The sequence below is a fragment of the Heteronotia binoei genome, chromosome 17, assembly GCF_032191835.1.
Source record: "Heteronotia binoei isolate CCM8104 ecotype False Entrance Well chromosome 17, APGP_CSIRO_Hbin_v1, whole genome shotgun sequence".
In the NCBI taxonomy this organism is placed as follows: domain Eukaryota; kingdom Metazoa; phylum Chordata; class Lepidosauria; order Squamata; family Gekkonidae; genus Heteronotia; species Heteronotia binoei.
Window position 1 is genome coordinate 34,433,231 of NC_083239.1, and position 24,859 is coordinate 34,458,089.

Below are 24,859 nucleotides of genomic sequence, written 5' to 3' on the forward strand. Positions count from 1 at the left end.
GCGCCAGCATAACAACTCGTATCTTAAGATCCCCAGACCAAAAGAAGCTCAACTGTCCACCACCAGAGGCAGAGCATTCTCGGTAATAGCCCCTGCTTTGTGGAATGCCCTCCCCGAAAACATGAGGGCCCTGTGGGACCTGCCACAGTTTCATAGGGCCAGTAAGACCGAACTGTTCAAACTTGCCTTCAATGGTTACGGGGAGATGATTATTATTCCACAGCACCGGCAGTCTCACTGAACTAACAATTGAAATCAGAAACATCAGAATAGCCAGAACATCAATGTGCATCTTGGACTTTTAATGACTTTAAAATGTATATAAATGATTTTATGGTATATTTTGTTTTTTTTTAATATTTTATGTTGCTTTTATTGTTAGCTGCCCTGAGCCTGCCAGGGGAGTATGGGGTATATATCTGGGGTATAAATTAAATAAATAAATCTTTCTTGGTGGTCTCCCATCCAAATATACTAACTTAGGGTCAGCCCCAGCCACTAGGCAAACTAGGCGATTGCCTAGAGCACTGACCTTCTGGGGGCGTTGAATTGGGTGCCCCCATGTGACTTGGTGATGATCTCAGCACGGGGGGGGAGGGCACCAGAAGTTAGCCTTGCCTAGGATGCCAGACTGTCTAGCTTAGGTTAGGTTAGCTTGGGCCATCCAGATAGATCAAGTTGGATAGCCATGTTAGTCTGTCTGCAGCAGTAGAAAACAATAAAAGTCCAGAAGCACCTTAAAGACTAACAACATTTGTGTAGGGTCTGAACTTTTGTGAGTCAGCTGCATCTGAGGAATTGAGCAGTGCCTCACGAAAGCTCCTACCCTACCATGAATTTTCCTAGTCTCTACGGTGCTATAATTGCTCTTGGGCCATCCAGATCAGAGTTGTCTGTATATGTGCTCCCTGTGCATCTTAAGAATGTGAAAGGTATAATTTCTGGTCTCCACTGGCAGGGTGGTATCCTTTCAGGAGCTCTCACACCCTTTTATCCATCCGTCTCTCAGAGCTACTTCTTGCAGACTTCCTCATCCCTTCTCCTGTTCATTTGCTCTGCAACCACAGCAAGGTTGTTTCATCCAGCATCCTGAGAGCTACTTAAGATAGCATTCAGCAGAAGAGTAGGGTGGATTGAGGCAAAGCTTGTAGCCAGAAGAAGATACAGAGCGTTCGAGTGGACATAATGGGAGGAAGGCAAAGAAGGTAGATGCCATACTGAAGCTGCACCAAGGGAAGACAAAGGAACTCCGCCTTCTCCCTTGGTCCTATGGGGGAGGGTGGGCTAGAAATCTCCAGTACCATCCACAACCTCACAATCAGCATGGGTACTGCATGAAGCATTTTGCTTTTGGACAACCTGATCCTAAGCCTGTTTACTTGGGAGTAAGCCTGGCTATATTCTGTGGGACGTTTCCTCCCTCAGAACCCTATGCAAGGATTGCAACTGGGGGATTCACTTTTCCTGCTTCACTTACTAGCTGTGTGCTGCACAAGCACACCTGCAAAGACCACGTTTGTGGGACCAAATATGTCCACCCACCGTCAACAGTGGGCTCCTGTCTTGTATTGATGGGATCCCAAGTTGCCCGGAGTTACGCTGCAGCCTCTCAAAATTAAGGATTCTGCAATACGTATTTATTTCAAAAATGGATGCCCTCCCTTCATCAGTTTGGAGAACTCCCAATGTATCCAATGAGGTTGTTTATAAATCAGAAAGTTCAATGACAGACAAGAGAAGTGCAAAACTTGCATAAAACCAGATTAACAGGTGTGTCAAGACCAACAAAGGAGGCAGGAGATGGCCTTCAAGGAGCAAGCTGCATCATCAGGGTGCCCCACCCCCTTGTGAGGAAAAAGCCCCCTACTTTTAATACATATGGACATCGTGATCACCAGTATGGTTGCCAGGGTGCCTGGAGATTCGACTCTCACACATCTGCTCTAAGAAGTGGACTTTGCCCACAGCTTCTAAGGCTTATGTGGCAGCTTTGCATTCTACACCTCTGGATGCGTGTTAGCCAGAACTCTGCTCCTTGTGTGCCCAGTCTTGGCCGCTGCAGTGGAAGAAGCCAGGCCACCATGTTTCCAGCCTGTTTCCATGAACCAAAGGCTAACACCACCAGAATCCATCTTGCTTTCCTGATTCCATCTCCAGCATCTGCTTCAGCTTTTGCATAAGGCGATCAAGCTTATCCAAGCATACCCTGCCAGACCACTCAAGCCTTTTCTCTAACGAAACCCAGAACAAAGACGGGTGCCAGGAAGAAGATAAGGAAGAGGAAGACCATCTCCTCCATGAGCCAAGTCTTTTGTCTAAACCGGGTGATACCTAGGCCAGTATTTGATTCTCTGTTGTCACCTTTTCAGATAAGTCCATCTAATCTTAAGTGTTCCCCACCCAGTAATCACTTCTATTCATTTTCCCAACTCTCATTTCGGAGCCACCCCATGGCCTGTTCTAATCAGGAAAATCCTTTCAGGTACCCAGGATCCAGGCAAGCTCATTGGTCAAAGCAGGTACCAAATGAGGCACCACCAGGGAACTTGCTATTGGCTCTGTAATGGTCCGGCCCTCCTGGTCATTGCAGAGCCTCCTCTTTCTCCTCCCTCTGACCTCCCAGCCCCTGAGGGTCTAAGGGTAGTCTATTTAACCTCTGACCCAACTCCACTCATGTGTGCATCTAACAGTATCCCAGTTCAGCTGTCTAGATCCATCCCCAATTCTGGCCACAGTTTTGGGTCCATTTCCCCTGTCCTCTTATGTCGCCATTGGAACCTTCCTCGAAGACTACGATGGTAAATATTACCCTGTCTGTTTACCCATATATGTTCCCCTATCAATCTATCTGTGTTTCTTAGGCCTGTGTGAATGTGTAATTGTATTGTATTTTTATCTTGTGTGGAAGAACTATTATTCTAAATAAATCACAATTGGTTTTATTAGAGTCCTTTTATTGAGCATTACCCTCTGGATGGTTGAGCCTGGTATATATTGGTAAAAAGATTCCTCGTAAGCCAGGTGCCCACCTAACTAATTCCCCAACCTCGTTTTGAGGGCATTTTGGCTTACACCCTACAGAGGAGGCTGTGTCTAGGAATGAGCTATCTCTCACACTTAAACACACCTGAAGCTGCCTAATACTGAATCAAGGTTGGTCTTGCCCAGGACTCATTCTGTAGCAGGAGCTCCTCTGCATATTAGGCCACACCCCCATGATGTAGCCAATCCTCCAAGAGCTTGCAGTAGGCCCTATAGTAGGAGCTCTGTCAGCTCTTGGGAGGATTGGCTACCTCAGAGGTGTGTGGTCTAATATGCAAAGGAGCTCCTGCTAGCATTCCACCCCTGTGTCCATGCCATCAGCTTGCAATGAATTTATAGTGACCCCAGCAAGGGCCTTCCAAGGCAAATGAGGAGCATAGTTGCTATGCCATTGTCTTTCTCTGCAGAGTCTTCCTTGGAGGTACCCCATCCAAGAACCAAGCCCACTTAGTTTCCGAGATCTGACATGGTAATGGTATCCTATGCCATTACCCATCCATCTCAAGGGTCCTTCTTAGGTGACCATAACTGACATGCAGACTTCTACAGGACACAGTGATCCTTCAGCTTTGTGGATCCCGTGCTTATTGCACCCCACCTCTCCCAATGACGCACATTTCTTTCGATAAAATAATTTGGACAGCATTTCATCTCAAGTGGAATTTCAAAGATGTTTAATGACAGTAGCTTCTGTTGAAGCTTCTTGATTATATCAGTTATATCAGACTACAATCTTCCTAGCCTGCATGTGGTTGTTTATACTATTAATTAAAAGTACAAAAGGCTGTAAGGTGTATAGGGGACCTTCTTATACCCCACTGAAGTCCTTTCTCTTCCCAGATTTCACCCCGCCTCAAATCTCCAGGTATTTTGAAGAGGGCAGCTTTGTGAATGAAAGTATAAGGAAGTTAATTTTGAACAAAAATTAGATATAAATGCAATTTTCCCATTAAATTTTGGTATATCAAAAGCTATTAGTAGAATGATGAAATATTTAACGCAGAATCTGTAGTAATTATGAAATGAATATCGTTGTAAGATATTTGTTAGGAAATCTGGAATTCAAAATGTCTGAAACGTCTTAAAAATGATAATGAAGAGGCTGTTGGGGAAAAATATTTTCTGTTTTACATACCCCATAATGTATAATAACCAGGGCTTTTTTTGTAGCAGGAACTTCTTTGCATATAAGACCACACCCCCTGATGTAGCCAATCCTCCAAGAGCTTACAGGGCTCTTAATACAGGGCCTACTGTAAGCTCCAGGAGGATTGGCTACATCAGGGGTGTGTGGTCTAATATGCAAAGGAGTTCCTGCTACAAAAAAAGCCAGAGAGAGAGAGAAAGAAAGAGTGAGAATTATATAACCCTATATATCTATATAGTTATATAACCCTTGCCTTTTGTATCCCTTAGGTATCAATACTTTGTTCTCAAAAATACAAGATATATAGACACAAATTTCATCAACACAATCCCCACGGCGAGGCCGCAGTGGGCAAAGATCCGTGCAGTCCTGGAGTTCTCCTGAGCCTCAGTACCGTTCCCCATCCGGTTGGCATCCCGAGTCTAAGGAGAAAGAAAGAAAAAAGAATGAATAAAGGAAAACGTGTGACCAAACAGCATCTCTACCCAGCAAGTGGAAACAGGTGTTTCTGAGCTGCAGTGGAACACTGTGATGGCCGACAATCTTTTTGCCACAGACTCCAGGATATGCCCCCCCCCCCAAAAAAAAATCAGTAATAAAATAACACTAGATCACAGTTCTTTTCATACAGTGAGCTGAAGGGAAATTATTAGCCCGCTGCTGGAAAGGTTCCCTGGCAGATCAAACAAACTCAAATTAGATTATCTTCTGTCAGACAGGAACCAATAAACAAGACAGGTGGCTAGGTTCTGTTCCCAGGTTTATAAGGAACACAAAAAGCGAGACAATTAGGCCAAACTGTAAATCTTTTAACATATTTTAAAGTGACCTTTTAAAATGGCTTAAAGCGTTAAATAACAATCTTTTAAATTCTTTTTTACTGTTATAGTAATATGCAGATTCTTTGTGGGATTTTTTATAATATATTTTTAAGGTTGTTCTAGATGGCTAAAATGTTCTGGTCAATGACCGTAATAATAAACTGAACTGAACTGATCACATTCGACATAGACAGACATATTCCAAGAAGGGCATCTCAGAGGGAAGCCATGTTGGTCTGCAGTCGAATGGCTGGATTAGAGTCCAGGGGCACATCTGATGATGAGAACTTTGAGTATGGGAAGCTTCTACCTGGTCTCTAAAGGTCTCCTGGACTTGAACTGAGCAGACATATTCCAAAATACTCTTAAACGAGGAGCTGGGTAGAGGGGTCAGTGTTTCTTTCCCTTCACAACCAAAACTGCTGGTCAGACTGAAACTGAATCCAGCCGAGAGATTGCCTTTGCATTTATTAAAACCGCCAGGAAACGTAAGTCAACAACCAGCTTTTTTTTTTTAAAAAAAGGCCCCACCTACCTTACAGGGTATCTATTGTGGGAAAAGAGATCGTAAGCTGTTGTGAACTCCGAATGAGGGATGGGGTATAAATCTAACTCTTTTTCTTCTAAAGTGGCCATTTGTCCAGATGAGCTGATCTCTGTCTCCTGGGCAGCAACTGTAATCTCAGAAGATCTCCAGCTACCTCCTGGAGGTTGGCAACCCTACCAGCAGAAGGATAGCAAGGTGAACCTCCCATGGGAAGGAGGTTATTATTGTTATTTATTATTTTACTTTATTTGTATCCCGCCCTACCCCACTAATGTGGGGCTTGGAGCAGGTTCCAACATATAGTAAATAGGATATATGTATCATTAAAACATATTTATTAAAAACAATTCCAGCAATACAGTTTCTAAAATGCCCCATTCAATTACTGTACTGCTGTCCCAGGGAGAGAGCAGAGAGGGAGAGGCAGTCAATCTGTATGAATGGGAGTTCTCCTGACCTCATACATATGCTTGACGGTGTATCTCCATCTTATAGGCCCACCAGAATTGTACCAAATCCCTCAGCTGGGAGTGCATTCCACCAAGTAGGAGCCACTGCCGAAAAGGCTCTGTCTCTGACCTTGGTCCTAGGATTGTCAATGTGTTGTTATTAGAAGAGCATAGTATTTTTCGGGGGGTATACCAGGAAAGGCAGTCCCGCAGATATGTTGGTCCCAGACCGCGTAGGGTTTTAAAGGTTAAAACCAGCACCTTGAACTTGATCCAGTACTGAATCTAGAGCCAAGCAGCTGGCAAAGCACCACTGGATAAGTGCTCTAATACGTGCCTGAAAGGACCTGCACCGCTGCGTTTTGCACCAGTTATGAATGATATGACAGAAGGGTTACCAACCTCCACAGGTTTTGCCTGTTGCTGTATATATGCCTTTAAAGAACTGGGAATTGCATTGGCTGTGAAACTGAAGAATGTCCTTGTAAGCCAACTTGCATGTGGAAGGGAGCCCAGTCTTGTGAAGTCTGTTACTGACTTGGACTTTCAACCACTTTTGTACCTGTGGGCATTTTTGTGCATATGAAATAAGAAAAAGACTCCGGCCGATTCCCCACTAGCCTTGCTTACGGTCTCACACTCCTTTCTCCCACGGTGCTTCTGCCCGATTTTGCACACGCTGCTGCGAAACTGCGACTTGCCCTGCCTCTTTCCCAAGTTCTCTCCACAGCTTCAAAATCTGGTTTTCAGAGAATCCTACAGCCATAGAGAGCACTTTTCTGTTTCATTGGCGCTTCTCACAAAGGAGATCCCTCCTGGGCCTCTTCCAAAGTACCTCCTTCTTCCACTGTGGGGGACGAAGGTCAGGACTGACTCTTGAGACTGTGGGAAGCAAATGGTATCGGTAACAAACGTTCCCTCTAAGCTGCAGTTTTGTGAGCAAAAATTGTACTTTGTGAGCTACTGGCATTAAAGTTGTGAGTGATTTGGCTACTGCATAAATTAGTTTGCTCCGGGGCCATCCTTCCTGAGCTAAGATAAAAATGTGTGAGACAGAGGCTAAAAAACCTGTGAGCTAGCTCACACTAACTCAGCTTAGAGGGAACACTGCAAACCAGAACATTCTAATTATGCCCTTGTGGCTCTCCTTCTTTTTGGTCAAATGGTGACAGATCCCCCATCCCCTCCTCCGCTAGCTGATCAAGGAAAGACTCACCCGTATGGAGTAAACCAGGGCTGCAATTCCCAGAGGCAGGCAACAAAACAGCATGGTGAAGATGGAATATCCCATATAATCTGGTGCATGGGGGGGTTGAACAGGTACAACGTAAACAGAGTGTTGCAGAGGTTGGACAACATGATCGTAACTGGGAACTGCACTGTATGGGGTGTAATAAGGCTGGTACTGAGTTGGCATGGAAGAGTTTGCTAGCCCCTCAGGAGGAGGTGGTTGCTGATTGAAGGGCTCCTTCTCAGAGTAGGGTGGCGGGTTCAGGGCAGAAGGTGCATCTTCTTGGTAGTTCGGGGGCTCCATAGCGAAAAGGCCTCCTCCTCAGCTCTGCAAGGGGATTCTCCGTTCTTGAAATGTTCTCACTGTCCTCCCTGAGTATTCCTTTTTCTGCTTGGGTTGCAACTTCCGTACAGTTCTCCCCTACCCTCTTGCCTTCTTCCTGTTATTCTGCACCGAATGCTGTATTGCCTTCTCCTGGCTGCAGGCTGGTCTTCTTCAATCTGCTCTGCTCCTCTGCCTACAACCCTCTTCTGTAGCCCTCTGGAGGCTGGATACAGCAACCTCCCAGTGCCTGCAATAAGGAAGAGCCAGGAAGCGATTGAGTGAGGTATTGTGACAGATTAAGGAAATATGTGAGAGTTCTGACAGACTGGATCGGGGGTGTCAAACATGCAGCCCGGGGGCCAAATCAGGCCCTGAGAAACTGGCTATCTGCTTCCTTCTCCCTCTCTCTTGCTTCCTTCTGCATCACAGCTTGTTTTGCCAGGCTCTCTCAATGCACAGCAGAACTACTGAGCCAAGCCTGTCTTCCTTCTATTGGCAGAGGCTCCTGGTCCCCTGGGGAAGGAAGGAAAGAGCCAGAGCTTTCTTTGCCCAGTTCCCTGGATCCCATGGGAGAAACACAAAGTAAGCACCTTTAAGACCAAGTTTTAAGGATGTTTTAAGGTTTTTTAAAAAATCTTTGTTTGTCTGTATCCTTTATAAAGTTTATATCTCTGCTACCTAATCGTAAATAGGTACACACAAGGTCTCATGTCAGATTTGGCCCTCATAACAAATGAGTTAGAGAGATTCCTCAGTGGAACAGGCTTCCTCTGGAGGTGGTGGGCTCTCCTTCCTTGGAGATTTTTAAACAGAGGCTAGATGGGCATCTGACAGCAATGAAGATCCTGTGAATTTAGGGGGAGGTATTTGTGAGTTTCCTGCATTGTGCAGGGGGCTGGACTAGGTGACCCTGGAGGTCTCTTTCGATTCTGTGATTCTGAGTTTGATGTTCCTGGACTGGATGTTCTACTTTTGCCTTCTTGCTATGGGGTACTCTAACCTAGTTCACGACATGTGAGGTTTTATCCTGCTTATGCAGAAACCTGCCATTTGGAAAGACCAAAATACTTTTCCTGACACAGATATTCTCATTTTCTGTACGCCCAGCTACAGCAGAGCCATGCTCTCACCCCAAATTTACCAGTCTCTAACATACACAATACATTCAGCATCAAATGGAAAAGGAGACACACTGCAGAAAAAGGGACTCAGTGGAAGAGCCTCTGATTGGCATGCAGAAGGTCACAGGTTCAATCCCCAGCATCTCCAGTTGAAAGGAATAAAGCCTGATGTAAAAGACCTCAGCCTGAGACCCTGGAGAGCTGCTGCCAGTCTGAGTAGACAATACTGACTCTGATGGACCAGTGGTCAGATTCAGTATGAGGCAGCTTCTGGTGTGCCTTAGCTGCAGGTGACTCAAGGAAAAAGAAAAGCAAGATACAGGGATGATCTACAATTGTGGAACATGCCAAGCAATATTGTGTGCCGTCACCCCACTTTTCCATCATCAGTTTGGATATTTCTCAGACAATTAGTATATTTTGAGAGTCCTCCGGCAGAACAACGATAATGCTCATCCAGGGAAATGAATATGGTCCTGTATGAATATGTACCTATAAACTGTCGCTATCCCTTATTAGATTTCATAGCAAAAGATTCAGCCAGCTCTCCCAGCCAAATGGCATTCTTTTCTGTATTCAGCTTGCCCCATGATGGTCTCTAATTTCCTAAGAAATGTTCCTCTCTATATTTCTTTTGCCCCAGGCTAGCCTGACCTTGTCAGATATTGGAAGCTAAGCATATTTTTAGCACCCCCCCCCAAAAAAAAAGCTTTGAAAATCCTTTCTCATCTTTTTAAAAATATACAAGAGAAATACATCCAGTAGTTCAGGACAAAGCTTGGCAGATGTAAAACAGGTTGAGTTGAGGCAACACTTTCTTGTTTTGCTAATCCGGAGTCAGCCTGCAGACATTAGGGTGGCAGCATGAGATCTGGGAGACCCGAGTTCAAATCCTCACTCCGTTCTGAAAGATCACTGGAGTCCAGGCTTGAGATAGCCCTGCACCCGTCCCCTATCCCCCTCCCTGGCAGCAGAACAAGGATGAGCCTCGGCTGCCCTAAGCCCAGACCCCGACAACAACAAGGCACCCGGCCCACAGCACTCCAGGGCTCGGATCGTCCAAGTCCAATTCAAGAAATATCTGGGGACTTTGGGGGTGGAGCCAGGAGACTTTGAGGTGGAGCCAGGAGCAAGGTTGTGACAAGCATAATTGAACTCCAAAGAGAGTTCTGGCCATCACATCAGCCCACACCTTTTAAATGCCTTCCCTCCACTGGAAATAATGAAGGATAGGGGCACCTTCTTTTGGGGCTCATAGAATTGGACTCCCTGGCCCAATCTTTTTGAAACTGGGAGGATCTTTTGAGGAGAGGCACCGGATGCTATGCTGAAAATTATGTGCCTCTACCTCAAAAAAACAACCCCCCCTCCCCGAGTCCCAGATACCCATGGGTCAATTCTCCATTAATAATAATAATAAATAATAATAAATTTTATTTATATCCCGCCCTCCCCGCCGAAGCAGGCTCAGGGTGGTTAACAGGACATGGTGTGTACCATGATTATTATACAAGTCAATTATAAAATAGAGTTAATAAATACATTTAAAAAACAGTACATAATTTTTTTAAAAACTACAATAAATTAAAAGTGCGACATTCAGTAAGGTATATTCAGATGGCGAGATGTCGCTTTCAGGGTTCCTTATAGGCTTGTTGAAAGAGGGTGGTTTTGCAAGCCCTGCGGAACTGGTTAAAGTCCCGCAGGGCTCGCATTTCCTCCGGTAGCTGATTCCACCAGTGGGGGGCCATTACTGAGATGGCCTGCTCCCTCGTTACTTTCAGTTTGGCCTCCTTTGGTCCAGGGATCTTTAGAAGACTTTGGAAGCTGGATCTCTGTGCTCTCTGGGGAACATGTGGGGAGAGGCGGTCCCTAAGGTAGGCAGGTCCTCGGCCATATAGGGCTTTAAACCCTATATTATACCCTATGGGAATCAGTTTCCACAGGGAATAATGGAGTGCCCAGCAGACATTTCCCTTCCCCGCTCCGCCCAGCGCTTTCTGATGACCCTGAAGGGGGGGGGGAGGGTCTTCAAACAGGGGGATTCCTTACTCCCACTTGGGGATTGGCAACCCTCGGTCCAGGAGTCGGAAAGAGCGCCTCCCCCCGCCATCGGAGAACAAATGCGAACAGAAACTTGTCTAAAGCAGGACATCCCATAATGCAGAAAAGTGGGAAGGAAAGTAGAGGCAATGCAATGCAATAAAAGGAAGGCGATGCCTAGAAGAATCATTGCCATATAGACTACACTTCTACACCATCAGTGGTGTGGAATGCATCCGCATGGCTCCCACACTTTGGGATACTGACTCCCTTCTCCCCACAACCCACCTAGTACACGGGGCTTTTCCTTGATCCACTTAGAAGCCCCGCAGGCAGCAAAATCGACCGTCGGTAAAAGAGAGAATAGAGAACCACATCTGCACCACTTTCCAATCACTTCCCTTTTACTTTTATCACTCCGCCCCCTTTCTGTTTTGCTGACTTCTGGGATTTGTAGTTCTCCCCACCCCCTTCACAACTGTGGATATGCAGGGATGCCACCGGCTTGGTTCCTTCGCGGGTGCGCTTGTTGCACCGCACAGCTAGTAAGGAGCCAATATGCGAGGCAGGAAAAGCGACGCACCCAGTTGCAATCCCGGTGCACGCGTCTAACGTCCGGGAAATAGACAGGCTTACTCTCAAGTAAACAGGTTTAAGATTGCTTGTCCAAGAGCAAAACGTTTCGTGCAGCACCCAGGCTGATCGCGAGGTTGTGAACGGTACTGGGGAGTAATAACAAATATGGATATAAGAAGCTGGGAAGTGTTTGGGTTTCCACATCGCCAACTACTTTGAGAACGTGGGGGGAAAGACGCTTCCTTTACAGATAATTCGAAAATGAGCCACACAAAGCGCTATGAAGTGGGGTTGCATTCCCACCTGCGTTCTTGGGGCTAATATAAAAATGCAATGCGCTTTTTCAGACAGAAGTACTGCATGGGGCTGGAAATATACTGACCTATATCTGCCCTTCCTAACTGTTGGGTGTGTGGGAAAGGAAAGGAAAGGTCCCCTGTGCAAGCACCAGTCGTTTCCGACTCTGGGGTGACGTTGCTTTCACGTTTTCACAGCAGACTTTTAACGGGGTGTTTTGCCATTGGCTTCCCCAGTCATCTACGCTTCCCCCTCAGCAAACTGGGTACTCATTTTACCGACCTCGGAAGGATGGAAGTCTGAGTCAACCTGGAGCCGGCTACCTGAAAACCCAGCTTCCTCCAGGGATCGAACTCTGGTCGTGAGCAGAGTTTAGGACTGCAGTACTGCAGCTTTAACACTCTGCGCCACGGGGCTGTTTTGGGGCTGTTTTTGGGTATGTGGACTCTATGCTTAATATGATTGTTAGTTCCTGGCTGGCTCATTGGAGCCTTTAGGATTGCGCTTGGGGACATGGGAACAGTGGGAAGCAAGATCCAAATCTGTGCTTCCCCATGCAATCGCCAGCCCCCTGCTGGTTTAAACGACCAATGGCGTTCAAGTGCGGGAACTTTGTGGAGTGTATATAATTGGCCCCGTTGGCCTAGTTCAGCAGTCTTAGTCTGCCTATTAAATGTCAAGGTGTGCAAGCACCAGTCGTTTCCGAATCTGGGGTGACGTCGCATCACAGCATTTTCATGGCAGACTTTTTACGGGGTGGTTTGCCATTGCTTTCCCCAGTCATCTACACTTTTCCCTCAGCAAGCTGGGTACTCATTTTACCAACCTCAGAAGGATGGAAGGCTGCATCAACCTTGAGCCGGCTACCTGAACCAACTTCTGCCGCGTCGAGCTCAGGTCGTGAGCAGAAAGCTTCCACTTCAGTACTGTAGCTTTACCGCCCTGCGCCACAGGGCTCTAGTCTGCCTATTACAATGCTGTAATCACTAATAAAGAGCTGTGATTAACTGCAACGAAGTCTGATCATGCATCGAACCCACTATTTAACACTGACATTCTGTCATGTTCATAAAAAAAAATAAGAATAATAAAAGGCCCACGTTATTCCTATGCAGATAAAGAGACAGGATCGCCTGGATCCAGGCTAGGGTTGCCAATCCCCAGGTGGGTGCATACAACACAGAAGAGAATCACGAAGATAGAGACAGGGGTGTAAGCCAAAGGCTTTAGTGATAACCAGCCTCAAAAATAACCAATACTGTGTTACTATAGAAGGAATATCGTCGCCACGGAAAAACTGTAAGATGCATAACATCAAGATTTTAGCACCAAATCAGATTGTTTTAACGCATGATTTATAATATTTGGTTTATAATGTATGATTTATAATATGTATGTATGATTTATAATATGCATTGTTTTAATTCATATCATATAGACATCATATAGAGCACCATGCAGAGTACCGATGGTCACCATTGAACTTTCAGAACCGCTATATTGTACTTTATCAATACAGCACCATGAAATGTTTTAAATAATTTAAATATGTAATTATGCTTTATTGGTTTTGAATGGAAGTAATGTGATGTTGTGAGCCGCCCTGAGTCCGCTTGCGGAGAGTGCGGGATATAAGCTTAACGTAATAAATAAATAATAAATAAATAAGATTGTTGAAGTTTTTATGTTATGAGCAGCCCTGAGCCTGCTTTGGTGGGGAGGGCGGGATATAAATGAAATATTATTATTATTATCTCTCTCTCTCGGCTTGACTTTGCGAATGAAGATTTAAGAAGGGTGCAGTAGTCCACGTCTGCTGCAGGCTCGCTGGTGGCTGACAAGACCAATGCGGGACAGGCAGATCTCGCGCTAACTCTCTTTACGATCTTCTTATTATATAATGCTCATAAATATTACAATATTAGCAATTGCAATCAAGTAGAAATGGAACATCCTGTCTACCACCTACAAGGTGCTATAAATTTCCTATGCAAATAAATTATTATTATTATAATTTTCCGCCCATCCCCACATAAGGGCTCAGAGCAGAGTACAACAGAAATAATAAAATCACAGTAAAATCACAACAGCATGATAATAAAAAAAAACCAATTACAATATTCAGTACAACAGAATGGTGCAGCAGGGCAATATAATAAGATGGTGTAGCGAGACAATACAGCAAATCGGCACAGTAGGCTAGTACAGTAGGGGAGGCCAATCGATCTAATGGATAGATGCAATCTTTTCGCAGATAAGAAGGACCAGTGGTGGAGATAAGGCGTACAAAAGTCTAGTAAGTAGGTGATGTCCAACGTTTTAAATGCAGCCAGCAATTCATTCCTATGCAACAAGGTCGTACGTGTTCCTTTGTTTCACTTTTCGCTTCTTTGAGCTTCACATTGACATTTTCAAATACATATTCAAAACACTTACTGCTCTCTATGACTTTCCAACAATGATGAGTCCGTCCACCTGACTTTGACGGAACCTGTGCTCAAAACAATTCTCTGTAGGAAAACTCAGTCACTCAAAATCGGATGGCTGGAAGAAGAGGGATTCTCCATCGAAACATACAAATATCTGGAATGTATGTTGCCAACCTACCAAGCCGCTTCGAATAGTTCTGCACACTTGGGATATTTTCACTACACTTCAGTGTGATTTACATTGCTTTGCATAAATGGTACCAGTTTGAATGACTGAGTTTTCCTACAGATAATTGTTTTGAGCACAGGTTCTGTCAAAGTCGGTGGATGGAAGAAGAGGGATTCTCCATTGAAACATACAAATGTCTGGAATGTATGTTGCCAACTTACTAAGCCGCTTCAAATAGTTCTGCATAATTGATAATGGACAAACTTACAAGAATCTTAAAAGAACAAGATCTAGAGAAGTTTAAAAGCGAGTGGGGAAAGTTTCAAAAATATATTGAGAAACAATGGAACATTAAAGGACATTTGGTGATCTTTGACAATGGTTAGTCTTTAAAGAAACTATATATAGATTACGGTTTTAAAAAAATAGAATTATTGGATTATAACTTTTTTGTTTACTTGCTAATGACTAAGAAGAAATATTATGAAGATAAGAACATAAGAGAAGCCATGTTAGATCAGGCCAATGGCCCATCCAGTCCAACACTCTGTGTCACACAGTTGCAAAAATTTATATATATATAGATATATACATACACACACACACACATACATACACACACACTGTGGCTAATAGCCACTGATGGACCTCTGCTCCATATTTTTATCTAAACCCCTCTTGAAGGTGGCTATGCTTGTGGCCGCCACCACCTCCTGTGGCAGTGAATTCCACATGTTAATCACCCTTTGGGTGAAGAAGGACTTCCTTTTATCCGTTTTAACCCGACTGCTCAGCAATTTCATCGAATGCCCACGAATGCTTGTATTGTGAGAAAGGGAGAAAAGTACTTCTTTCTCTCCTTTCTCCATCCCATGCATTCTCTACTTTCTCCATCCCATGCATCCCAAGATGGACTATAATTATAACCTTCGGGCTTTTTAGAGAAAGATTCTTTAATAGATAGAGTATATTACCTTATAACAAACTAAATTAAATAGTAATATGGAGATGTTTGTTAAGGGGGAAGGGGGAAAGCACTGCTGGGGGTCACCAAAAAGGGGTGGGGGGGGGAGAAAATGTGATATATTTGTATGTGTATATGTGTGTATTAACATTTAATGACAAATGATAACATACCATTACAATATATTACGTTATAATAAATTGTTTTAACCACGAAATAGTTCTGGATAATTGGGATAGTTTCACTGCACTTCAGTGTGATATACATTGCTTTGCTATACGGAGCTGGTTCCTGGTGTGAAACTGAGCTGTGTCGTCATTGGAGTCGACATTGGTCCAATCGTTTTGAAACTTGGGGGGTACTTTGGGGAGAGGCACTAGATACTATATTGAAAATTTGGTGCCTCTACCTCAAAAAACAGCTCCCCCAGAGCCCCCGAAACCTCCAGATCAATTCCCCATTATACCCTATGAGAATCGATCTCCACACAGGGAATAATAAAGCGCTCAGCAGACCTTTCCCTCTCCCCCATAACCCCGTTTCTGGTGACTCTGAAGCGAGGGAGTGGCCTCTCTACTCACGAGTTGCTGCCAACTTCTTCACAGCAAGACAGACACACAATCCCAAGAGGAAGCCTTTCAATCAGAGACTGAAGCCTCCGGAGGTGCAAAGGCACATGGTCCTCTGGAGCGGGGCTTCCCCCCACTGGCCAGCTGACTGGGGGCGGGAAGGAGTCTGGGAAAGCGGAAGAACCCCCGCTGGGACCTGGGGATTGGCAAGCCTAGCGAGGAAGAAGCTGCAGCCAGGAGAGTTCCCCCATCCAAAGAGGTGTGAGTGAACTGAAAGCAGGAGGGAACATGTAGGGTGAAACCAGATGGCCAGTTTGGGACAGCTTGCAACCGCCCCGAGGAAAGCTGGCTGGAAGAAGAGCACCCCGGAGCTTCTGGACTCCGCTGGAAGAAGGGGCAGGCCTTGGGTGCTCTTAAGGCGCCCTCTGGCCTTCCAGATGGCTGGTCGCCACCTCGGAGCCACCCCAGTGAAAAGGGATCACTTTCCAAGTGGTGCCTTTTTGAGGTGGTTGGAGCATCCTCTAGGACGGGGTAAGTGTGGGGCAGGGCTGGGCGGCAGATGTTGCCATCTGGCCAGTTTTTTTTGGGTCAACTTCAGAGGCGTCTCTGAGTCGACCCAAAGCGCCGGTCTGTAATCAGCCGTAGTTAGTAATATAAGGGCTTTTATTTTCTTGGTACCACCTTTGTCTTTTCCTTTTCACTGTTGTTTGTTCTTGAGCATTTACAGTAAACTTATTGTTATACTGCCTGGGTTTGCATGCCTCTTTGGTCATGGGCATTGAGAAGGAAGACACAGGAGGTTTTTTTTTTTGGGGGGGGGGTGCTTTAGGCCCTTCCAGACTGATCCGTACCAGATTGGTGGCAGCCAGTAGAGGCCCTCCCTGGTCCCCTGCTTGTGGCAGGGGATTTCATGGCAAAAAACTAACAGGTGGTTTGCCATTACCTTCTGCAGATCCTGGACTTCGATGGGGTGATCTCCCATCCAAATACTAACCTGACCAGGGTTATAATACTAAGCAAGATCAGGCTAACCTGGGGCAAGATAAATATTGAGAGGAAGGTTCCTTAGGAAATTCTAGGTTGTTATTTGCAGTGACTTGAGCCACATGAACACTGAAAGGACTCAATTTGGCTGGAAGAGCTGGCTTTAACATTTTCTATGAAATCCAATGAATGCGATAAGAATGACTTTTAGGTACATATTCATAAAGGACCACATTCATCATTACTGATGAGGGTTATTGTTCTACCTGAAGACACTCAAAATATGCTAATCTTTTGAGAAATATCCAAACTGATGATGGCAAAGTGGAATGACAGCACACCCCATTCCACATTTCTAGATCCCCCTTGGATTTTAACCCCCGTTGTTTGGTCCCAATCCTATATCTTGCTTCACTCCTCCACTTGCAGCTGCTGGAATGGCCTTGGGTCTGCCATAGCCCTGGCAGAGGTTGTCTTTGAAAGGGCAGCTTCTCTGAGAGCCCTCTCAGCCCCACCCACCTCACAGGGTGTCTGTTGTGGGGGAGGAAGGTAGAGGAGATTGTGAGCTGCTCGAGACTCTGAGATTTGGAGTGAAAAGAAGGATATAAATCCAGTATCATCTTCTTCTTTCCTTTTTTCCTTATGTTACTTGAAGTTAAGGCACATCTGAAGCTGCCTCATACTGAACCTGACAACTGGTCCATCAGAGTCAATATTGTCTACTCAGACTGGCAATGGATCTCCAGGATCAAAGGCTGAGGTCTTCAACATCACTTCCAGGCTATTTACTTTAACTGGAGATGCTGGGGATTGAACCTGTGACCTTTTGCATGCCAAAAAGAGGCTCTTCCACTGAATCTTGCCCTCCTGCATTGCGGCCCTACAATGTTCAGTGAATTGTATACCTTAGAGACTGGTAAATGCTGGGCAAGAGTGTAGCAATTTCATCCTTTGTCCCAGAACTGTCATGCCTTTTGTCAATTTGTCAGGGTGATTCGGTGCACAATGCCTCGCCCAGCCACTTGCTGGCTCTTCTTTATTGCAGGTTATTGCTCTTCCTTATTGTAGGCATGGGGAGGTTGCTCCATCCTGCCTCCAGAGAGCTACAGAAGGGAGCGATAGGCAGAAGAGCAGAGCAGATTGAAGACCAACATGCAGCCAGGAGAACATAAGAGAGCGTTTGGCAAGGAGTGATAGGAAGACAATAAGGGGTACAGGAGAACTGTATTGATGTAACAACTCAACAAGAGGAAGGAATACCCAGGGAGGACATTTCAAGAACAGAGAATTCTCCTGCAGACCTGAGGAGGCCATATCACTATGGAGCACCAGAACTATGAAGAAGATGCACCTTCTGCCCAGAACCTACCACCTTACTCTGAAAAACAGCCCTGCAATCAGGAACCTGCTGATGGGCACTCAAACCCTGCTATGGCAGCTCAGTACCAGTCTTATCACACTCCAGACAGTGCAGTGCCCAACTATGGGTCTGTCACTCAACCACTGCTGCACACCACTGTGGTCCCTGTACAACCCACCCATGTACCGGATTACCTAGAGTATTCCATCTTCACGGCAATTTTTTGTTGCCCGCCTCTGGGAATTGCAGCTGTGGTTTATTCTGCACGGGTGAGTCTTTCCTGGAGGGGATGGGGGAAGATGTTGCAATCTAAGCACAAAAGAAGGGAAATCACAAGGATCCAATCTGAATGTTCTGGTTTGGCTTGTTAAGGCCTTTACTGCTTTCAGTTTTCAGTATCTCATGGAGAATGTCAGCACACAGCAGTCTGGATTGGAATCTCAGCTTTTCTAACCAGGTTTTGCTTTGTGTCCAGTTATTAGTTGTGGAAGCAAGACTGGCCTCTGCTAAATTTAGGTTCTTTGGGGTTAGGAGTGATGAATTTGGTTTTCTGAGTCACCAAATTCCCTTCTGAGAAGAAAGGGTGTGCCTTCTATGGCGGTCAGTTTTTGTATGAATTTTAATTTTTCATCATCTTCTGACTTTAAGTTTTACAAACCATTTTGAGGGCCTACAGTTGTTCAGTAAAGAAAACTTGCAGAACGATAAGCAGTCTGTTGGAAGGAAGACTCTATGGCAGCAGTCCCCAACAGTGTTCCCTCTAAGCTGAATTAGTGTGAGCTAGCTCACAGCTTTTTAGCCTCCAGCTCACAAATTTTTGTCTTAGCTCAGGAAGGATGACCCCAGAGCACAATAATTTATGCAGGAGCTCACAACTTTAATGCCAGTAGCTCACAGCGTCATTACCAGTACCTCACAAAGTAGAATTTTTGCTCACAAGACTCTGCAGCTTAGTGGAAACATTGGTCCCCAACCTTTTTGGCATCAGGGACTGGTTTCATGGAAGAGAATTCTTCCACGGATCTTGGGGGGGGGGATGTTTCAGGATGATACAATTCTACACTTTATTTCTATTATTACAATTGTAATATATAATGAAATAATTATACAACTAACGGCCCTGTCGCTAACAGGCCACTGACCAGTACTGCTCCATGGCCTGCGGGTTGGGGACCTCTGCTCTATGGCATTGTACCCCACTTAAGTCCTTCCCTTCCTCAAACCCTGTCCTCCCCAGGATCCCCCCCCCCCTAAAATCTCCAGTTTGGTGTAATGGTTAAGTGTGCGGACTCTTATCTGGGAGAACCGGGTGTGATTCCCCACTCCTCCACTTGCACCTGCTAGCATGGCCTTGGGTCCTCCATAGCTCTGGCAGAGGTTGTCCTTGAAAGGGCACCTGCTGTGAGAGCCCTCTCCAGCCCCACCCACCTCACAGGGTGTCTGTTGTGGGGGAGGAAAGTAAAGGAGATTGTGAGCCGCTCTGAGGCTCTTCGGAGTGGAGGGCGGGATATAAATCCAATTTCTTCTTCTTCTTCTTCTTCTTCTTCTTCTTCTTCTTCTTCTTCTTCTTCTTCTTCTTCTTCTTCTTCTTCTTCTTCTTCTTCTCCTCCTCCTCCTCCTCCTCCTCCTCCTCCTCCTCCTCCACATATGTCCCAACTTGGAGCTGGCACCCTATGGGTCTAGCTCAAACCTGCTGTTTCTTGAAGACCAATAGAATTTTATTGAGCAACTGAATGTTTGCTTTGGGTGTGTGTTCTGTTTGGCTATTGCTGATACGAAGTCATTTGCAAATCAGAGAAAATATGACCCAATACAGATGTAGACCAAGTGATATGATCACCATCTTCAAGTATTCGAAGGGCTGTCCTAGAGAGGATGGTTTTCTGTGGCCCCAAAAGGTAGGACCAGAACCAATGGGTTGAAATTAAATCAAAAGAGTTTCCGGTTCAACATTAGGAAGAACTTCCCGACCACTGAGCGATTCCTCAGTGGAACAGGCTTCCTCGGGAGGTGGCGGGCTCTCCTTCCTTGGAGGTATTTAAACAGAGGCTAGATGGCCATCTGACAGCAATGAAGATCCTGTGAATTTGGGGTAGGTATTTGTGGGTTTCCTGCATTATGCATGGAGTTGAACTAGATGACCCTGGAGGTCCCTTCCAACTCTATGATTCTAAGTGACAACTGACCACAGCTTGTGACCTTTTGGCAAATGGGTTGTTTGGGACATCCTGTCACACAACAGTTTTAGCATTTTTTGTGGCCTAGTGTATGTAAGTATAATATGGGATCAATGCAAGGAAGAAGCAAGGTGGTAGTGATCATAACTCTTTTATTAGGTACAGCATAGTATAGGCCTGCACTAAAAGACTGGAAGACTGGGCCAACGGGGCCAACTATATATACATCCAGATTCCTGCGCAAGCATGCCATTGGATCATTCAAACCAGCAGGGGGCCTGTGATTGGAGCAGGGCAGCAAGGATTTGGCTCCTACTGCCCATTGTTCCTGAGTCCCCAGGCTCTGGCCTAAAGACTCCAATGAGCCAGGTAGGAACACCCTTACAATATAACAACATAAGTTCCTATACACAACAGTAAGTTTCCAGTGGGCAAGACATTAGAGTTCACTGCAGTGATCTTCAACAGATCCATTTTGGGACACAGTTCCCTTCCTGTTTATAAATTTTCTGAAATGCTCACAGGCTCAACAAGATTAGGGACCCCTGCTTTATCTGACAAAGGGATCTCTGACTCTAAAAAGCTCATACCGTGAAAATCTTGTTGGTCTCTCAGGTGGTCCTGGACCCAAATCCAACTGCAGACCGATGAGGCAACCTGAAACTGTCTTCTGTATCACATCCCCCCCCCCCCCGGGTGGTCTTTTATCTAAACTCAAAAAGAGGCATGCTAGATCAGTCTTTTAAAAACCCTGACAGGTTTTAAACAGGCACAACTGTGTGTATGATTTCTGCTTGGGAAATAATTTCTCAGTCCAATTTGCCCCACGGTTTGTCCCAATAAACATTATGAAGATGAGTACAGCAGCTCCATGTTAGTATAGGGCAGGGGTGGCCAAACTGTGGCTTGGGAGCCACATGTGGCTCTTTCACACATATTGTGTGGCTCTTGAAGACCCCACTGCCCTGCTGGCTGGCTTTGGAGAAGGCATCTGTCTCTTTAAATCACTTGTCCCAGCCAAGCCAGCTGGCAGCTTGGAGAATGTATTTAATGTATTTAAAGTTGCTTTCTTTCTACCTCTTTCACCCCATCTATTTGCTTTCCTCCCTCTCTTCCTTCCTGTCTTGTGACTCTCAGGCATCTGATGTTCATGTCCTGCAGCTCTCAGACATCTGACATTCATGTCCTGCGGCTTTCAGACATCTGACATTTATTCTACGTGGCTCTTACGTTAAGCAAGTTTGGCCACCCCTGATATAGGGTATCCAGCTCTGGGTTGGAAAATGCTGAATATTTGGGGGGAGGAGCCTGAGGGGGCAGGGTTGGGGCAAAATGCCATAGATTCCAACTTCCAAAGAGGTAATTTTCTCCAGGTGGGCGTGCAACAGAAAAAAGTCACACGGATAGGAGACCAGGAAGAAAAGCAACAGTTCCATGTACAATAAGCTTCTACTTTCAATTCCAATAAAAACTAATTCACCAAAAAATTCTTTGTCTGTCCAATTCTTTACTGATGGCAAATTTTTTTTCAGACAAATCCAGGTTTGCTCCATGTATGCAGAGGATACTTTAGCACCTAGTTAAAAGTACCAACACCAGCTTAGAGGCATAATTGGTCTGTGTCCCTGTTTCGTGTTGCAGCTTTATCCAAGCTGTAATCTTTTTGCCAATGTTATGCTTAACTCTTCACACTCAATAAATAACTTGCTCACACTCAATTCAACAATTAATGCTATTAAAGATTTCCCAGGTAGAAGCTGCTCAGACCGATTTCCCACTAGTCTTACGCCGCTCTCACACTCCTCAGCGGGGCTTCCATTGGATTTCACACTCTCTGCCCCGGGGCTGCAACTAGCTTCGCCCTTTTTGCACAGCTGCGCGAAAGAGGCGGAGCGAGTTGCAGCCCCGGGGCAGATAGTGTGAAATCTGACAGAAGTCCCGCAGAGAAAAGGATAGTGGGTGTGGCATAAGGCTAGTGCGAAACTGGTTTCAGAGTCAAAGGTCCCTTTCTCAGATGTGCCTGTGGACTCTAATCCAGCTATTCATTGCAACACGGTTTCTCTGTGAAATGATCTTCTTGGAATATATCTGTGTATGTCAAGTGTGATCTAGTGTTATTTCATGACTTAACGTTTTCCTGGCTCATATCCTGGAGTGCACGGCAAAAAGATCCTTTGTCGGCTAACACGATGTTCCACCGCAGCTGATGTTCATGTCTTGCAGCTCTCAGACATCTGACATTTATTCTATGTGGCTCTTACGTTAAGCAAGTTTGGCCACCCCTGATATAGTTTCTGCATGCCAGAGGTGTCGTTTGGTCTCTTATTCCCTCTTTCCTTTCTTCTCAGGCTGTGAGGGCCAACTGGATGGGGAACATCATAGAGGCTCAGCGGAACTCTAGGACGGCACGGAACTTAGCCCACTGTGCACTTGGCATGGGAATTTTGGCTAACCGTATTATTATGTGTATGTTATATTTTACTTTAAAAGGCAAAACTATAATATAGAATGGATACAAGATTATTATACATTGCAGGATATATAAAACAGGAAAAGCAAATATTTTTCACCAACTCCCCCTTCATTATCATTTTAAGACATTCTCCCCTCCCATTATTTTTATTTTGATTGGCATTTCCATTTACAAACATGCAATCATTGAACATAAACTATGATGACTGTATCCCAAATCATACGTTTGTATAGAACTTACTTAGATTAATGTTTTAAATAATTCACCGTAAAATGGTTTTAAAATGTTTTAATAGTGTTTATTGTTGAAGTTTGATTGTTTAATTTGTATTTATTGTCTGAAATTTGAAACTGATTGTTAGCCGCCCTGAATCCGCTTGTGGAGAAGGCAGGGTATAAATTAAAGGTAATAAATAAATAATAACTAAAACTTCTACTTAGATGACTTTGTACTATCATATCAATTTAACTTTATATCTGGTAACCTTTTTATTTTGAAGTATATTGCGTAAATCTTTCTACTGTCCTCTATTTAGTTTGATTTCATTCTTGTTTTCCAGCTATACAATTTTTTTTAAATCCCATTTTTCTTGAAACTCCGAAGTCTGTCCGTTATATAGGAATAGGGGTCCCAGCCTCCCACTGGGAGCAGGGGTTCCCCTGATTTTGGGGCCTCCAACCCGCTGGCATGGAGCTGGCTGGTGAGGGGGGGGAATCCATGCTCCAAAGGGCTTCACTGGTGCCCAACGTGACTGGTGCAATGACCTGGAAGTGACATAATTGCACTGGGCACATTGTATGGGGGGATATTCTAGCATTTGGGTAAAAACTCTATGGCACCATAGAGGGGGTTTTTTTACTCAGCTGCTAGAACATCCCCCTCACAATGTGCCTGGTGCAATGACGTTACTTCTAAGCAGGAGCTCCTTTGCATATTAGGCCACACACCCCTGATGTAGCCAATCCTCCAAGAGCTTACAAGGCTCTTTTTAGTAAGCTCTTGGAGGATTGGCTACATCAGGGGTGTGTGGCCTAATATGCAAAGGAGCTACTGCTAGAATTCCACCCCTGCTTCCAGGTGATGTCACCACACCAGGCATGTCAGGCACATGAGAGGCATCCCCCACCAGCAGCCAGGTAAGATCTGGCAACCCTATGTATGAAGGATGTTAGTGTTTCAGTGGTCACATAGGAAGAGAGTGTCTATGTTTATTAGCTGGGTTTGCAGGCTAGATGGATTGAAGGACTGTCTCCAGTGTTGCTAATGCTAAAACAAACAAGCATACAGAACCATATGGCCCATTCCCTTAAAACAATAACATAAAAGGAGCCCTGCTGAATCAGACCAGTGGTCCACCTAACCAAACATTTTGTCTCACACAGTGGACAACTAGTTCCTCTGGAGGACCAAGAACACAGTGTAGATGCTGAGGCTATCCCCTGATGTTGCCTCCTGGAACTGGTATTCAGAGGTTTACTGCCTTTGAATATGGATGTTCTCTTTAGGCTCTATGCCTAGAAGCTGCTGATGCACCTGTCCTCCATGAATCTGTCTAATCCCCTTTAAAAGCTGTTTCTGCTTGTGGCTATATTACTGCATCCTCTGGCAGTGAATTCCGCATTTCAATTGCTCCAGCTTTTGGAATGATAGCGGGTATAGAATTAGCTTCCATCCTTCTTTATCTTCACACATCTGGTCAAGTGAATCTCCACTCACTTTTTTGCCCACCTTCCCTTCATCTTGTCTAACAACTCTGGACCTTCTTGCTCTAAAGTGGCCTCATTCTCTTGGCTTTCTGCCTTCTCTCCCCTAGATCGTTTTGTCTGCCCTACCCTTCTCTTGCATCAGAGAAATGCAGCCAATGCCTCTTTTGCCTGCCCTGCCCTTCTCTGATCTTTGAAGCAGTTCAACCAACCATTGGCCACCATACCACTACCCAGGGCTTTTTTTGTAGCAGGACCTCCTTTGTATCAGCCAATCTTCCAAGAGCTTACAGGGCCTACTGTAAGCTCTTGGAGGATTGCCTACATCAGGGGGGTGTAGCCTAATTTGCAAAGGAGTTCCTGCTACAAAAAAAGCCCTGCCATTGCCACAAGGAACTGCTTGAGTGCATCAGCATAGACACTGTGAATGATG

The 24,859-nt window shown here is 45.1% G+C and overlaps 1 protein-coding gene across 1 annotated transcript; it reads right to left on the reverse strand.

Annotated features, from left to right (window-relative positions):
- Nucleotides 1-3,694: 3,694 nt before the first annotated feature.
- On the reverse strand, nt 3,695-11,155 carry LOC132585952 (proline rich transmembrane protein 1B-like). Its single transcript, XM_060257836.1, has 3 exons — nt 11,014-11,155; nt 7,223-7,808; nt 3,695-4,611 (listed from the first exon to the last, which is right to left on the reverse strand). Exons 2-3 carry the CDS (start codon nt 7,538-7,540, stop codon nt 4,462-4,464), a joined length of 468 nt encoding a protein of 155 aa, XP_060113819.1. The 5' UTR covers nt 7,541-7,808; nt 11,014-11,155; the 3' UTR covers nt 3,695-4,461.
- Nucleotides 11,156-24,859: the final 13,704 nt, after the last annotated feature.

Coding starts and splice junctions, on each gene's coding strand:
- LOC132585952 (XM_060257836.1), bottom strand. CDS start 7,540: ATGGAGCCCCCGAACTACCAAGAAGATGCACCTTCTGCCCTGAACCCG. Junction 4,612..7,222: donor CCCTGGTTTACTCCATACGG/GTGAGTCTTTCC, acceptor CTTTCTCCTTAG/ACTCGGGATGCCAACCGGAT.